The 18,548-nt window shown below is 32.4% G+C and overlaps 3 protein-coding genes across 3 annotated transcripts in view; 2 read left to right on the top strand and 1 right to left on the bottom strand.

Moving 5' to 3' along the window:
• The window catches only part of LOC144852883 (speedy protein A-like), a 78,258-nt gene that overhangs the window by 16,556 nt on the left and 43,154 nt on the right, over positions 1–18,548 (bottom strand). The gene's annotated exons all lie outside the window — the stretch shown is intronic.
• On the top strand, positions 113–14,870 carry LOC144852869 (poly(A) polymerase beta-like). Its single transcript, XM_078710900.1, has 23 exons — positions 113–295; positions 923–1,063; positions 1,372–1,520; positions 2,044–2,153; positions 2,851–2,904; positions 3,339–3,450; positions 3,576–3,665; positions 4,205–4,343; positions 4,786–4,861; positions 5,444–5,564; positions 5,966–6,050; positions 6,374–6,427; positions 6,901–7,017; positions 7,515–7,691; positions 7,903–8,188; positions 8,377–8,442; positions 8,946–9,047; positions 9,720–9,824; positions 9,976–10,074; positions 10,155–10,274; positions 11,268–11,330; positions 11,654–11,695; positions 12,218–14,870. The coding sequence occupies exons 1-23, from the start codon at positions 288–290 to the stop codon at positions 12,311–12,313; spliced, it is 2,412 nt and encodes an 803-aa protein (XP_078567026.1). The 5' UTR covers positions 113–287; the 3' UTR covers positions 12,314–14,870.
• Positions 15,647–17,685, top strand: LOC144851940 (uncharacterized). The gene is made up of 2 exons (XM_078709608.1): positions 15,647–15,759; positions 16,373–17,685. The coding sequence occupies exon 2, from the start codon at positions 16,405–16,407 to the stop codon at positions 16,999–17,001; it is 597 nt and encodes a 198-aa protein (XP_078565734.1). The 5' UTR covers positions 15,647–15,759; positions 16,373–16,404; the 3' UTR covers positions 17,002–17,685.

Below are 18,548 nucleotides of genomic sequence, written 5' to 3'. Positions count from 1 at the left end.
TCTGTAGAAACAAGTGTGGTTTAATTTTCCAATACTATAAAAGCTTATAATATTTAGACTAATGTCGCCCTCAATTGTCCGTTTTTAACCATCTAAAATTCTCGCTCGCGGACCACACAACCTGTGAACCAAAAATTGGACAAAGGATTTGGATCCGAAAGACATGAATTTTCGTTTTGATTTTATGTTACGAGGATAAGATCCTCATATATGCACATTTTACAAAGCTTTTCTTTAGAAAAATGTAGAGATTTAGATTGTTTTTGCCTAGAAAAAGAAGCATAAACATGTCTAGGTAAGTAGGGTAATGGCGACTGCTTAGTTAGTGCTATGGTAGGCCTAAAAATCTGTGTCAGACAGGCATCAGAGGCCAGTTTTAGTGGGCAGGCGGCTGTTGTGGAGGAAAGACTTGATTGATGTAGTCGGGCTAGACATCGGCCTAGTTCATTGTGGCATGTTTACAGTGCACTTAAACCAGAGTGATATGGTAGTCTGTGTGTCAAATGTTATGTTAAATAAAATAAGTAAATAATACAAAAATATAAACGAAAATGTTTTCCAAATAATAATACAAAATAAATAAGTTCCTGTAATTTGTATTTTTAATTCCTCGATTTATTAATTAAATTTAATTAATATTTAAATTGGTATTATTATTTTGTAAATTTGAAGTAGTGAGTCAATTTAACTACAATATAGGCCTATATATTATTTTTACTGCATGAATGAGTAGAGATAGGTACCATGTCACAGAAATGTCAACACATATAAAAACCCAAGAAGGCTAACAGAAAATTAACCATTCAAGCTGTTCAGAAATGGTGTCCAATAATGTAATGAAAATAAACTTGACATTACAAAAAAGGGAAATTCATCTGAAAAATTATTTTTTTTTACTTAACCACATTTGTTTTTTTTATAGTCAAGAGACAAAAGTATATGGGATAACATCCCCGATAAGCTTGGCCGAGCCAAGACCAGAGGATCTAAAACTGACCTCGGACTTGGTGGAGGCCATGAAACCTCATGGGGTCTTTGAAGACGATACAGAGTTGGCACACAGGTAAAGAATAGTGATGTGATGTACTCTTGGGCTGTAAATAGTCCCATTATCGCAGGGATACGCACCGCTGCATTTGCAGTAAAGTAATGTAGATGCGGAATGTGATACTACCTACCTACCTTGTGATACTGTAGAACTTAATTGTTGAGACATCACTGTTTTAAAGCACCGAAAACTTATCCAGTTTTAATTTAGGTGTCTCTGGACCACTCAGTGTGGTGGAAATATTGCTTTAGAGTGTTTTTAATAGCAATATTAAATACTGTATGTACAGTATATTAACTGTTATCATCAAAAATCTTTTATAGGGTGGATGTACTACTAAAATTGGATACAATGGTTAAGCAGTGGATTAAAGATATAAGTCTGAAAAAGAATATGCCTCCCAGTTTAGCTGAACATGTTGGTGGAAAAATCTACACTTTTGGATCTTACCGGCTTGGTGTTCACACTAAAGGTACATTCTAAATAAATTGGTTTTTATTCAGAATCTGATTTTCTTCTATGTTTAATAATTACAGTAATAATATTTATTTAGAAAAAAATTGCAGAATTGAACTTTTAAATAACCAAGTTCATGTTGAAAGTTGCAATTGTTTTAATACTTCTATTTTATAATTTACATTTAATAATTTCTATAAAAAAAACTTAATTTACAAATTTATGTTTCACATATGTACATCTTTATGAACACAAAGAAAATGCATAGTGACTGTAGACAGTCACTATCAAAAATGTGATGTGCCCATATATGGACATGATGATGTCATACCAATACCATATCTGGGTGTATCACTACCATATTTAGGTACATCACACTTTTTTTGTCAAAATTGTTTGATAGTGTAGACAGAGCTTTAAAGTTAAATTATGTGATTGTATGATCCTGATAAAATTGAATCATTACTTCCTTTTATTTATAGATTTGCATATCTTGTTTATTATTATTTTGATAATTATAATTTTTTTTTTAATTTCAGGTGGTGATATTGATGCCCTCTGTGTTTCACCTCGACATATAGATAGAGAAGATTTCTTTAATTCATTCCTTGAAATCATCAAGAATAGTCCTGAGGCTAAGGATATAAGGGTTCGTTTGCATTAATAATATTTTTGTTTTTAAGCTTGCTCAAGATTACTACTTTCAATGTAAATGTAAATCATTCACAAAACTGTAAGAGTGTCATTTAATTAACCTATACGTTTCGTTAATTTTCACATTCAATTCAACATCACTGGTTATAGTATATTTTATTACCTCTGCTTGTCTTATGGCGAGAGGTTATGAGGTCAATCGTGTGTATCAATTGTGTTTCCAGGGCTGTAAAAAGTAGAAAAAAATGTGCTAGACCATGGTCTAGTTGGGCTAAAATATTTACTAGCCTGGACTCAATTCTTTACTACACATATTATTTTTATATAGTAAAAAAATAGCTCAGGTTTTTAAAGAATAGGCCTACATTTCGTAATGTTGACAAATGATAGTAAAAAAAAACTAAAACAACCTTTGTTTATAGGAAGTTGCAATACAAATACAGTTTTTACAGCCCTCGTTTCTTTCTATATTTGCAGGATTACTCAAAAAGTTAATTGCTCAATTTTCATAAGATTTTAAAGGATGGTTCCATAGCTGTATGGGAACATTTGCCCTTCTAGTTTGTTTTTTACGTTGATATTTCACTCCCTGGCTGCTAGCTTATAACTTTCGAATACATTTCTTAATGTTCTGCAATCAGCAAATTCTCTAGATATTAAAATAATAAATTATACTCATTTCATTTGTTTAGGCTGTCGAAGAAGCTTTTGTACCTGTAATAAAATTGATATTTGATGGTATTGAGGTCTGTATTTTAATACTAACTATATTTTTATACAAAATTAAACAATTTAGAATTTACTGTTTTTTTTATACTACATTTTATTTATATACTGATAATAATAGTAAGTCAACTTTTATTCGTACATTATACCCTATTTATTGAGATGGATATCTAAATTACAAATTTTGCTTTTCCAATAATCCCCGATTATCTGATGTGGATTAAGATCAATGAATCAGTATTATTAATACTATTTATACATGCCGTGGATACAGATATCTTGTTTGCAATCCCAGATTATCTTGATCTGATGTGGATTAAGATCAATATGAATATTATTAATCATACTATTTATACATGCCATTGATGGATATCTTGTATGCAATCCCAGATTATATTGATCTGATGGGGATTATGATCAATCAATTAACATGAATTTTAATATTATTATATAGATGGATATCTTGTTTGCAAGGCTTGCTCTGCCAGTAATCCCAGATGATCTGGATTTGACTGATGATAATCTCCTAAAGAATCTGGATCAAAGATGTGTACGCAGTCTCAATGGTAGGTTTATCCTGACCTTTGTGTTTTTTTTTGTCATTTAAAAAATCCATTCTAGTTATCTAGTTAAAAAAATAACATAATACCCAAAATTATATTATAAAACATTTTTTTAACATTTTTTCTAGGTTCTCGTGTCACAGATGAAATACTAAATTTGGTTCCAAACAAGAACAGTTTTAAAATAGCACTAAGAGCTATCAAGCTTTGGGCAAAACGTAAGATTCTTAGTAATTATTTTATAGATTAGACTGTTTGTCTGTAAAATTTTAAAATTGTGAACTGAAGACTAGTTATGTAATGTTAATTCATTGTGGACACATGCAGGGACATTGGGATGTGTTTCGCCACTTGATTCCTTACCTTACCCTCTTACCTCGGCTCCATCATCCCCTGTCGAATCCCCTCCTCAAGCATTTGCCATTCCTTGCTGTTCTGTGCTGTCCATGCCCATGTTGTTCCTGTATAAGTTATGATGTCGTCACTCCATCTGCGTTATCGTCTCCCTGTCTTTTTTTGCCAATTCTCGGCTGCCATTCTGTTAATTTTTTTTCCATCTGTTGTCTTCTGTTCTTGTTATGTGATGACCTCCCATTGCCATTTTACTTGTTTTACTTTGTCCCTTATCTCTTTGACGTTGGTGAACTTTCTTATCACAGTGTTTTAAATTTGTTCTCTTGTAATTGAAAACTCAAAATACCTAATGATAGATATGTTACGCCATTATATCAACAACACTTTTTGTGTTAATCTATAGGTCATGGAGTATACTCAAACGCTCTAGGCTTTTTAGGAGGTGTCTCATGGGCTATGTTGGTAGCCAGGACGTGTCAACTATACCCCAATGCTGCTGCGGCAACAATTGTACATAAATTTTTTCTTGTGTTTACAAAATGGTACGTAGATTTACTATTGAATTCATTGATGATAGTTCTTAAAATTATGTTTCTTCTTTTGTACTTAATTTATTTCTAGTAAAAAGCCCACAGTGCTAAAATTGGTTTTTAATTTATTAAGTATAATCAAATTTCCATTGATAATAAATGAAACATTTTCAAATTAATATATATCTTTTTATTAGATTATAACGATTCATTTTGAGTGTTATTAAAGCTCTGTCTACACTATCAATCTTTATGTGTCAAAAAAATGTGATGTGCCTAAATATGGTGGTGATATGCTTAAATATGGTAGTAATATGACATGTCCATACATGGGCACATTACATTTTGTTGTCACATAAAGTTTGATAGCTTAAGTGTGAACTAAACAAATTTTCTGTTACTCAGCCCAATCATATATTTATTATTTTGATCGGAAAATTTAATCTTTTTGTAGGAAGTGGCCTCAACCAGTTTTTTTAAAACAACCATCACAGGAGAATGAACTCGCTTTTCAAGTTTGGGATCCTAGGGTGAGTATAGGCTGATAACACTATTATTATTTGTATTGCCTACTTTTCGCATGTTGTACCATGGAATACTTGTCTTGTGGACAAAGTAATATGAATGAATTATCTCAATCGGGAGCTTGATTTGCAACGACCAAACTATGTCATGTTATTTCTGTGTGTGCATGCGGAAATATTGAGACATGTTTCCTCGCTCCCCACTTGGACACAGTTTTGATGATTTCTAGGTCCAGCCAATGACCGATGACACATCAATTGACCTGAGGTTGGTTGTTGTTCGTTTCAGATCGAAAACTTCCTAATATTGACAGTGAAAGACATTAATAAATCATGGTCACGTAATAGAGGGTGCTGTATCTTCTTAAAATGCATCTATAGAGGATGCTATCTTAAAGTGTTTTCATATTAAACAATAGGTATTCCAGATGACTTCCAGGTGCTGCAAAAGCAGTAGACCCAAAATAACATATGTATGCATTAGCGAGATGTTAGTAATTCTCCATATTCTAAAGAATTTGCCGAAAAGGCATTTTACAAATAGCTGTTTTGCCACCATCATTATTAATGTGTTGTGCTCTTCAACAGATAAATGTAACCGATCGGTTTCACCTGATGCCCATCATAACACCAGCTTACCCACAACAGAATTCCACTTATAACGTCACTCAGTCTACCAAGACTGTCATGGAACAGGAACTTAAAAAAAGTAAGTACTGAAATAATGTAGATCCATCGTTTGATTTGGGCTTTCAATATGTTTTTATTGTAATACATTCGATACATATATACCTATATATACATCAAAACCAAATCTTTTAAAACATTACATTCATTTAAATGTCAATTGCTGGTTTAAAATTTTGTTGGATGGAGGTTTGTAGATTCGACTACTACTTCCTAATCTTATACAATACTAAAGATCTGTCTACACTATCTAACTAATTTGACAAAAAAAGTGTGATGTGCCCAAATATGGTAGTGATATGCCCAAATTTGGTAGTGATATGCCCAAATTTGGTAGTGATATGACATCATGTCCATATAATGGGCACATCACATGTTTTTGTCACATAGTTTGATAGAGCTTTATGTTATGATATTTTTCAGGCTTAGAGATAACAGAGGAGATTGTGAAGAACAAAATACCCTGGGAAAAATTATTTGAGCCAACTAATTTTTTTCATCAGTACAAGTAAGTGTTCATTTTTGAAATATTTTAATATATATTTTGGTATAATTATAGTATAATAATAATTATATTATGATAATAATTTTATTATATAAAATTTAAATTTTTATTTCTAAGCACACAGTAGAACGGGGAAACCTCCAGGATCCAAAAGTCTCCCATTTTAAGGAGAGTCCCTTGAATAGGGATTGACTGTTAACTGTTAAAACAGTTTGTTTCATGGGAAAATGTCCCCTTTTTAATGTCACCTGTGTCACGAAAGAGGGGTTTTACTGTTTCAATATAATTGTTAGTAATAATTAATGCTGTATTTGCTTTTTATGCAGGCATTACATTGTATTGAGTGCTAGTGCAGGCTCAGAGAAGGATCACTTAAAGTGGTAAGTATGATTTAGATTGACAAATAAAAAGACCATTTTTCGAATTGTATGCTAAGCTCAAAGTTCTGTACACTGAGCAGAGATCTGAGATGTACTTAAACTGCTAATTCCGCTGACAAATTTAGCAATTACTGCATAGTTAAAGCTCTGTCTACACTATCAAACTAGTTTGACAAAACAAGTGTGATGTGCCCAAATATGGTAGTGATGTGCTCAAATAAGGTAGTGATATGACATCATGATGTTCATTTATAGACATCACATTTTGTTGTCACATAAAGTTTAATAGTGTAGACAGAGCTTTAGGCTACTGTATGAACATGAGAAACATAATGAACTTGTGAAAAAATACATATTTAGGCCTAAAGAATATTGAAGAACACAAATAAAAAACATTTTATTTGTCTTGTAGAATAAACATTTTGTGCTTATTTTTCATGTTTCTGATTTAATTTAATTTATCGTTATTGTAGGGTTGGCCTTGTTGAGTCAAAGATCAGGATATTGATTGGTAACCTAGAGAGAAATCCAGTAATAAAACTTGCCCATGTTAACCCTAAATCATACGTACCTCAAAACACAGATGAAAAGTAAGTTAAAAGTTGTTTATTAAACCGCTGCTAATTTTGCTGAAGTGAGTGAGTGGCCGAAGGTTAAGACAGTGGAACCGTAATTACGTAGCCATAACATCGGCAATGGTTCGAGGCTCACTTGCTCCATGGTTCTGGTGGTAGTCTTCTCGGATAAGGACTAAAAACCATAGGTCCAGTGTACACTTCTGGCTCATGTGCACTTTAAAGAACCTAGTACATCTTTCAAGACGAGTAGGGGGTGACCCGGGTGTACTAGTACATCACATCCACTGATCATAACTGGGCCCTCAGGGAGACCAGTCTTTGACTGAAGACGTCACCCAGTATGAATAAATAATAACAAATAACTCGACCTAGAATTTGTTGCAGAAAGGGATTAGGAAGATCGAAATGTGCATGGGCATAAACTAATGCTATTTTGCCTAGTGGAAAACAGTTTTTAAAGTGACCAATCACTTCTCTCTCTCACTCCATTTCTACTTCTCCTTTCACAGATCTGACCTTTTTGTGTCCATGTGGTTCATTGGGCTAGAGTTTGCCCAGATTGACCCAAGCACTAATGTCAACTTGACCTTTGACATTCAAAACTTTGTTGACACGGTTCATAGGCAAGCGCTTAACATTAAGTTATTTGAGGAAGGAATGAAGATCGAAGCAAAACATGTTAAAAGGTTGGTGTGGCTTGTAGTTTGTGTAAGTCAATTAGGATAGCTTTTGGGACCCAAATAATTGTCCCTTTAAAAGTGTCCCCCGAGTAGGGGTTAGCCGTAGTGTTAAAACATACGCTTGGTCACGTTTCTTTCATAAGAAAGTGTCCCTTTAATAGAAAAGGGGTTCCACTTTGTGTGACTTCAAATTCTTAAACTTGTTTATTCTTTTCAGAAAACAATTAAGCCAGTATTTACCTCCAGAACTAGTGAGAAGTAAAAAGAAATTGTCCCAAGGCAATGACAATATTAAACCGATTTTAATACTGGAATCTAAAGATGCTCCCAAAATTCCTGATGCGGCTAAGAAACCTCCAAACATGTCCGATGAAGAGTTTTTGTACGGAAAAGAACCTGAGAAGAACCAGAGTACGGATGCTGTATCGAGTAGCTCATCGCTGGAGGTTGAAGGTGAAGACAAAGTCTCTGATGCGAAGATTCCAAATCACGACCAAAATGAGGTAAGTTTTATTTATTATCTTAAATTTTTTTTTAAATTTCATTGCTCATAATGAAGGGTTTACATAAAACTATAGTTTAGGTTCCAGTATACATAAGATACTACTATTTGTATTACTTAGTTGTATGATAATTGAACTGAATATTTGAGATGATATTAATTTAAATGTTTACAAATTTATGTTTGTAGCAACCCTCATCTGAAATCTCAAGTACTACAACTGATGAAGTGTCCAACACTGCAGAAAATACACAGGTAGAGCATTAGATCTTTATTTAAATATAAGTTTAAACATCCAAAGGCAATTTATTGAAAAGATGATAATGCTATGGGTATCAGTGGCTGAATCTCAATGGAGATACAACTAAAATATACAAACAGTTAAATCAAAATGAGAAAGTAAAACAGGCACTACTCTATATAAAAAAAGAAACTGAAGAGATGTTATACGGCTGGTCACTCTGTATATCCTTTTGTATAATGCCACTTTGGGTCTAATCCCACCCACTACTTTAAACAGGCATATCAACGAGTGTAGTCTCAGTATTGACGTTTGGTCTGGATGCAAGTCTCTCTAGCCAGTTCAGTTTTTACCAGAAATGCTAGTAAAACATTTTTTTCCTGAACCAGGATTTCCCTGGGTATAATCCCACCAGTTTCGTGCTCTAGGAGGTGAGATTATACCAGAGGATATACGGTCCATGAGTTTGAGTGTATTTGTGCAACAGTTTCAACAATTACAAAAATTGTCTTTTTAGAGTGCATCTAAACGATCTTCTTCTGAATCGCCAACTCCCTCCGATCCCAAGAAATCCAAACGAGATGATAAAACAGAAAACTCGGAAGAGAACAATTCAAAGGTATTTTTATTTTAAAATGATTTCAGTGTTGTAGAGACATCGCTATCTTTCAACCATGATTGCCATTTGCCTTATGCAGACCATGGTGGAGCTTTAGCCTGGTGCTTGCATTCCAATTTCGAGGTCCGGGATTAAATCCTGTTATCAAGAGCAGAATGCGGGCTTAGCAGCCTATAATTCGTGACGTAGCAAGTAGTCTTTATTATAGAACATTGCTATACCGCACTCTAACCTGTAAACGGTCTTTAAAATTAAAGCCTACTCGAAGGAGTCTTAAAACAGTCTTAAAACTCTCTTATACATATTATTTATCATAAAAGACAGCCAATTGAACGAGTTGATCTTATTCTTATATTGAAATGTACTTACTGTAACAATTGTGAATTGAGCAAGCATGATGAACATTACCTTATTTGGTATTCTACTTGTAAAGTACACTCTCAACTTGTTACTGTACACAGTCTTAGCTAAGAAGTCTTTCTAGGAATGGTCTAAAAGGGGTGGCTTTAGTAAGACCGTCTATCTGATTCAGCTTTGATCGGGGAGTTAAGACCATCAGCTAAGACTGTTTTATAACAATCTGCCCCAAGGTTGTAACTCAATAGACAATATTAAAAATAAATAATTGTTAGTTAATTGGAAACTATTATGCTATATGAATTGTCTTTTTAGAGTGCATCTAAACGATCTTCTTCTGAATCTCCGACTCCCTCCGATCTCAAGAAAAAAAAGTTGGAAGATAATATACCAGAAAATTCACAAGAGAATGATTTAAAGGTGTGTTTAGTTTTTTGGAATTTGCCCTGAATGTTTCAGATTTTGTAAACTGTGAGCTGCATCTATAACAATAAAGTTTATTATAAATTATTTAATGTTATTCGTAAACAATTCTATATAGTTTTATTTATTTAATATTCATTTTTTAAAGAGTGCATCTAAGCGAACGTCTTCTGATTCAACAACTCCATCAGATCCAAAGAAATCGAAACTAGACGACAATAATCCAGGGAGCTCACAAGATTCAAATGTATGTAATAATGCATCTATACTTTATAGTTAATTTTTTTAAATTGCAGAGCATTTTTAATGAATTGTATTTGAATGTAGGTTGCTACTAAACGTACTGCCACAGCTTCACCGAGTCTTTTACCTACCAAGAAATCTAAAACACACCAAGATCTAGCAGGAAGCTCACAGGATAGTGTAACAAATTCAACAGAAAGTCAGGTAGGTTGTATATACAAATATCAAGACATATTTCCATGCTATAATGTTATGGTATTCCATTTTTTTACATTTTTTAAATTTAATATGGTATATAAATGTACAAAACGATAGCACACAGCTAAAAATGTTGCATTACATTAAAACTATATGTTACAATACTTAACTTGTATCAGTATAGCCATTATAATGTTATTTCACTCCAGTTGAAAACCGACGGTTTTCCGACGGCATTATTATGTGCGACATGTGGTATAGATTTTTTACTTACACACATTTATTTATTAGAATATTGTTATGTGTTATGATATGGACTTTGTTCTGAAATAAAAGTGAATTGAAATTGAAATTGAATACAAATTTGGAAAATACAATTACAATGTTACATTACATAAGTTACGTTAATATTTAGTTTAGACAGAAATTAATCTTTCTAAATCTAGAGAAACATTTAAAAAAAATGTAATATAATATTCCTTAAAGCTTTGTCTACACTATCAAACTAGTTTGACAAAAAAAGTGTGATGTGCCCAAATATCGTAGTGATCTTTCCAAATATGGTAGTGACATGATGCCATCATGTTGATATATGGGCACATCACATTTTTTGTCACATAAAGTTCGATAGTGGAGACAGAGCTTTAGTTAACTTTCAGTCATTGAAACAAGACAATAGACTCACCAAAGCCATGTAATACAATGTCATAATATTTCAGTCTTACTACAGTATTAAAGTACCTGACAGGACTGTGTTACTGAATACTAAAGAGATGCATTTTTTTTTTGTATTTTTTGCTTTAAATTACATTTTTTTCAGGTACATAATTGTTTGGTTAACGTGAATAACTATTATGTGACAATAAAATGACACATTAAAAAACAAATTTGAAATAAAAAATATTTTTCTGTTATGACTGTTATGTCAACAAGCGAGCAGCGTTTTTTGTAAGAAATATTTCTTGTTTTATGTTAAGATAGTGATTTTTTTAATTTCAGAATGGTGAAAATCACAATGCAGATGAAACGGAAAAGAATGGTTCTCAGTCTCTTGAACAAGTGGTTAGATGATCTTTTTCATTTTTCCGTTCTACTTGTAATTCAACAAAAACTGCAAACCAATTGATAATCAATACTAATGTGTACTATTATTATTGGAAAATTAATGATTAATTATTGCGATCAAAAACTGATACTAGTTTGATTGGAATATTAATAGATAATTAATACTTATTTTTTACTTCTGTGAACAGAAAATGATATTTTTTTGGTCAAATTTAATAGATTATTGATACCTAACAATTGCAAAAATTAATAAAACAATTTTTTGACACTAGATGGATAATATTTCTAAGAAATACTAAACATGTTGTGTTGCATTTCAGCCTACCTCTACTCCAGAAAAACCCAAAGTTGATATTTCCAAGGTAAGATTGAGAAATCATTAATGTGCCCAAATATGGTAGTGATATGCCCAAATATGGTAGTAATATGACATCATCAGGTCCATATATGCTCACATCACTTTTTTGTTGTCACATAAAGTTTGATAGTGTAGACAAAGCTTTAGTCTGACCCCTACAGGTCAATGATAAGCTGCATCACCAACAGATAAAATTAAAAAATACGCATAGACATGTATTACCATTTAAATTTTAAAAAGCGTGAATAATTGCCAAATAAGTACATATTAAGTGTGAAAGGCACAGGCATTGCTAGTTCACGTAGGCTAGCCAGTCGAGCATGGTCTGAGCTTTGATGCGCGTATTTGGGAACCGGATTGATTGACACTAGTAAATGTGCCTCAGCTTTAAGTACCCAATGGAAGCTCATACATGTTGTGGCCCAAGCCATTTTGTCTGTCCGAGAACATCACTACAATACTGTAAAAATGTCAAATTAACTGGTTTATACCAAATGCCTGCTTTTGCTTTGTTTGTGTTTTGCAGAGAGTTCCTAGCAATGAACTGAGTGATATTATGTCTCCAGTACCTCAAGCTATTCCTGTTGTGAAGAACTCGATACGACTTAAACTCTCAAAATGAGGGCAAATAACCAATTCAAAAATTGTACATCTTTGTAAGTAGAAAAATTTTTCATGGAAGAGTTCGACAGAGGGATAGATATATTAGGGATATTTATGTAGTGTGTTTTTTTAAGGAGGATGAGAGGGGAATTTAAAAACAATAAACTTTGTTTTTTTAGTAGTGTTATTGCAACAGTAATCTATCAAATAAATGTATTTTTAAACAGTTACTGTTAGTTAAACTACAGTAAATGGACTAGTCAGTGGCGTAACAAGCAGATTACTTAGTTGTTCGGCTTTATAAAGCATGGAAGAGTTTTGGAAAGTGGGGTGGGGGAATAAAAATGGTTTTATGTCATCCATAATGTTACAGTAAATTTCATACCACTGAAATATAAATATGCATATTACAATTTTATTTTCTAAGCCTAGGTGTACTCCTATCTGTAAAAGTAAATTAAAATGTATGCAACACGATTTTGTGGATTGGATATAAGGTAATTAAAAGCAATAACTTTGTCTTGTTTGCCTATAAGTGAAGTGGCACCTGTAGTTTGGTGGTTTATTTCCAAGGTCATGGGTTGAAAACACTGCCTATTTCGTAAAATAGGGATCTTACGATTTGTGACGACCAACAACAACCTAGTACCTAGGTCAGGTCAGTATTTGTCAGTCATTCGGACATAGAAATCGTCAAACTGTGTCCAAGTGGAGATTGAGGATACATGTCCTAATATCTCTGCATGCCTACAATGAATTGACATGACATGACTTTGGTTGTCGGTTGTTGTAAATCGAAAAAATAAAACTCCCTAATCAGAAAGCATAGCATGGCGATTTAATTTACAGTTGGCTGCATACTGACATACCAAAATCAGTATGAGTGAGCTTCATGAAAGAAATTAGAAAACATATGGGCATGTGTCTATATGAAATTAATAAATTATACATAATATTTGTAATAAACAGGTATGCGCATATATAAACCCTCTTGTAGGATATTTAATTATACAGTCAACTCTCCCAATACCTCTGGGCTGACCAAATATGTTTTTTTTTTCGGAAAGTCTGGTATTCAGAATGTGTTTTTAATGGTAAAAATGAATTTGGGACCTTTTGAACCTTGAGAAAAGTCAGGTATTGGGTTTCTGGTTTTCAGAGAGACCAGTATTGGGAGAGTCGACTGGCCTGTTTAAAAGTCAGCTATTTGTCTTGTATACAGCTTGGTTTCCACTAGGATGCAACGCAATCGCGTAAACGCACTGCAAGTAATTTGACCAATCACGACGCATTGGATCATCCAAATTGTCGCTTGTGATTGGTCAACTCATTTGCGTTGTGCCAAGTTGTTGTATAGCATCCAAGAGCAAGCTTAAAGGAAAGTCGTCAGTTTCACTGCGATCCAATTTTAGGGTCTTCACCTTTAACCTCAATTCACCCAAATGTTACGCCATTGCAACTAGTTACAAGATTTAACAATTATAAAAAAAAATATTTTTCATTAAGATCTTTGTATACATTATTGTAAAACTCATTTTTAAAAAAATGATTTATAAAAAAAAAATAATTTTGCTTTGTAACTCTGATAAAAGGAAGTATGACATGTGTACTATATTTGATTAGCACAGAATTTGTTAATAAAGATAACTGAAATAGTTTTGGTTTTTGACTTTATGTTGTCAAATGAGTCATAATATTCAAACATTCTGAAAATGAATAGAAAACATTTAACATGACACTTGAAGAAGGAAATTGTAGAGGAGCAAGCTTGTAGAATAATGAAGGAAAAATGTAAAATAAAAAATGTTTACAATTTTCAGGACAGGTTCAATTTGCATCAAAGGTAAAATAAAACTGTGTAACCATACAAAAAGTTGTCATCTTTTAGGTTTAGTATAAAAAATAGTACAAATATTAAAGATAGAATTTTAGAAATTTATAGATTTAAACATTAAGTAAAGGCAATTTTTACATATTTAATCATTTTTGTTGTTAATCTTTTAAAAATTGTAATTGCGTTATTCAAATGTTACCTACTCAATATAATTCTACACCTGTCCGGCATGATGCTACATCATGAGTAAGTTGATCATGACCATGTGTGAACGGCTAAAGACTCATCATTTTTAACTTAATGTTTTACATAGAACATTGATCCTGGTGGCTTAATCGTAAACTATTTATTTTGTTTCATACATTTATTTGTATCTTATTAATAAATTGTACAATGGATTGGTTGGTGATACTTTTGGGGTATATGGAAATAAATGTTTATATAATTATATATATAGGAAATAAATAATAATACAGATGAGTTTTCTTCCGTGATATAGCCTACAGTTACATTATTTATTCTTCAATCTTTTCTACAAATAACCCACCTTCAGCTTTGCCAAGGAAAGATTAATTAATTAAAATAGACACTAAAATCGTTTTATTTTTTTCCATCCTACAGATAATTTCATATTCCTAAAATTAAAAAACAATGGTGTTTTGTTATGTTGCCTAAATGTTTAAACTGTATGTTGTAGATAATTGTTTTTAGTAGTGTAGATTGGCTTTAAAACAACTTGTACCTTGTAGATCATTTTGTTTGCATACTAAAGAAATAAAGGTTATTGCATTATAATTGTATTGTCTTGTGTCCTCATTGTTTTATAAATTGCTTTAAAGATATGTTGCCCCCCCCCCCCCCCCACCTGAAAAAAATATTTGTAGGTGTTTGAATATGCCATTTTAATCACATTTGATCACATTATTCATTTTGATAAAAATTAAAAAATATACTAAATATAGTATTAATAATTATTTACCTAAAAACCATAAAAGAGAAAAAGTCAATGGTTTTTATTTCGTGTTTTTTTTCCTGTGGAATTGAGTAACAAAATGGCCTATTCAAAGTTTAATTTCATTTTTCTTTTTAATAAGTTTATCTTAATGTTTTTATCTAAAAAAATAATGGATGATGATAAAGGATATGATTATATTATTATGATAAGTTATATAAATTATGATGAGTGCATCAAAGATGATGATGATAATAGTGATATCATAATCAATGACAATACACAAAAAATAACTTCAAACAATTTGATTACATGTTTAAAAATCAGATACTTTTGTTCATCAATACTTTTGGTGTTTATCATAGTCTTTTCATTCCTATGCAACAAGATAAAGATATTGGATAGAAAAATAGTGCGAAACAAAGTATTGTATTGTGCGGTGCAGTCAGCTGCTTATTATCAGTATATGAAGAATTATCAACAATTTGATTGGTTAAAAGTATAAATATCTTGCTCCACGCGCGGCGGATGACTTCACAAATTTGCATATTATGTAAATAAGGCGCGGCAGATTCAGAAAGACGACGACGAGACGAGGCAAAACCTAGGCCTTTCAACATACTTTACATTGTGTACTGTGTTTTCTTCGAGGTTGAGGCATCGGACAGTTAATTTGGATGTAAGTTTATCACCTTATAATACATAATTTAAGTGTTCTCTTGGTTTTATATTGTCATATACTAGGCTATAAAACAATATGTAAATACTAAACTGACTTGGTGTCGACGTTGGCGCGGCCGCCGATCACGGACGGCGTTTTTTTCCAAAGTGCAAATGCCTGTTCATCATACTAGGCCTAGGCCCCCTCTAGGCCAAAGTCTACAGCCTCTGGAGGTAGGCCTAGTCCAATAAACAGGCTAGGCCTCTCATTACTTGAAAGAAAGATCGACACTAATTTAAATTTTGCATGGGATGGTTTACGTTTTTCTACTTTTTATTATTATTATTATTAATATTATTAATACTTTCGCATCGGCATGCAACACACTTCGAGTTGTCGCCTACACACTTTAAAAAATGACCTACCTACTGTACTACTACTACCACCTACTAAGGCCTAGATTATAATAATCCTAGGCCTAGGTATACCCACCCTTTATTCAAAGCATTGTAACGTAGTGTACCTGGCTGCATTCATTTGATGACAACACTCGATACTTTGTAACACATTTTTGTTCATTCAATAAGTAGTTCACTTCCCGTTTTGCCAAAAGTCATGGTTTTTTTTATAGTTTTTTCTGGGCATTTGTGAGGCAGATCAAGTATGTTTGCTTTTGTACCAGCAGTATCTCAATCTGTTGACCTCACCTGCTTTGAGTCTTTACTACCAGATGATGATGATGAAAGAATTGCCAACCAAAAGACAGGAAGATACTATGTTGAGGAATACATAAATGATGATTGTTTGGTTCCAAATCTGCAAGTAACCCATGAATCCATACCGGTGGTCACTTCTATCTATGATGGTTCGTTACAAGATCTGTTTAACGATGAAAGTGAGGAAGAGTTGGAGACGCTTCAGAAATGCAATAAATCATCTAGTATGGTAGTGAAATCCCCACCACGAAGCCCACAGCTACGACATCAACTTAATGCTGCAACAACAACCATTCACACAAACCACCAATCTGGTTGTTATAAGGATTTGGATGACCCCACCAGTGAACATTCATTTTTTAGAACAAACTATGCCACAAGTTCAAATGCTCTTTTATTGGATAATCTTAGAGGAAATTTTGCAGCTGTCAATGTTAGTGATGATGAAAGGGAAGTCCCTGGAATGGAGGTTGAACGTCGTAGATGTACAGCAAGAGAGGAGGAGGAACAGTTAGTGCCAAACTGGTATCAAAGCGAAGAGTGAACTATGCAATAATTGTCACACTGTGATAATATAATGAAATTAAAAGTATTTTGTACCTGCAGTGCAATTGTTTTGAAATATTTGTGCTAAATATGTATTATTAATACTATAACAATTCTTTCAGGTCTAAGATTTACATACAGCATTTGTGAAAACTGTTAAAAATTAAATATAAAAGGATATAAATTAAATAATCGGTATCAAGGAGATCTCCCTGAATAAATGATGTATGTTGGTGGTTACTTTGCTGCACCAAAAAGCAAAACTTTGCCTATACACACAAATTTGGACATTTTGATTTCAATAACTCTTAAAGCTATCGCAATTTAGACAAGTTTGTGAGCATTTAAAGTCTATCGTGAACCTATTCCTTCCGTTGTCTTGGTGCTATGTATACAATGGAATAACATTTTTGGGATTGGTGGAATTTCATATTTGTTGCAAAAGGCACATGTCCATTTTTCAAACCCAACTCACTGTACTGAAAATAATGTTGTTTCCAAGTTTAGTATTTAAAGTAAGTTGATGTTAGATATTTATTGTCAATATGAAGTATATATTTATAGAAGTTTGGAAAAGAAATTATTGCTAAAAACAAAAAAAAAGTTATATTTATTAAAGTTCTCTATGTAAAACATTTCAAACATTGTGGTTGGTTAATAAAATTATAAATTTGCAATTGAATTGTTATTACAGTTACATTTTTATTTTATTTATGAACGCAGTTTAAAATATTTCTATAGTAGGCCTACTATTTTACAACATTTGCTTGGAAATAAAAACAGTTGTACTGATGATGATCAACTGAGCTAGTTAGAAGTGTTTATTCACCTGTTGATGTTAGCTTCCCTTCCCTTAGCCTCTGTTTTTTTTCTTGTATGTATAAATTGTGCTTATTTCTGGAATAGGTAGACACAATGTAAACGCTTGTCACCAACTCTGTTGGTTACTCACCCAAGCTTCTCTGTGTGTACCGCGATAGGTATTCTACAACAGTTTAGCAGATGTTGTTCAAACGATACTTTAGTGGCCATATTTACCTCTACCAATTGAAAATGTATTAATATGATTTATACTGCAACTGAAATGTACCGCTTTACGTCTTTAGTTTAGTTTTGTTTTTGTCCCTGACACAAGCATTTGCTTTCTTGGTGACGCCACCATTTTTGGAAATAAATGTTATTTTGATTAATTGATGTATTTATCACTAACCTTAGCAGAGTTTTTCATCTAACTGACGCCGTACAGACTAACCAAGTTCGTTTTTAAATTTGTATCTAATTAAAATAAACTAATAATAACATGATATTGAAATCTATAACTATTTATTTTACTAATTAATATCATTCAAAAAGTTATAAATATAAAAAATACCAAGTATTATTAGTATTACTATTATTTATATTATATTATTTTTTATATAATTAATTAAAAATTACAGTGCTAGGCATTTTGTGATGAAGTGAGGAACAAAGACTGTAAACTTACTTTTCATGATTTGCTATTATCATACATCATCACAACAATCTGTTCATCGGGATCCCATT

Source organism: Antedon bifida, chromosome 9, assembly GCF_963402885.1.
Source record: "Antedon bifida chromosome 9, ecAntBifi1.1, whole genome shotgun sequence".
Taxonomy (NCBI): domain Eukaryota; kingdom Metazoa; phylum Echinodermata; class Crinoidea; order Comatulida; family Antedonidae; genus Antedon; species Antedon bifida.
Note: the sequence above shows the minus strand (reverse complement) of the source record. Positions and strands in the feature narration are given on the sequence as shown.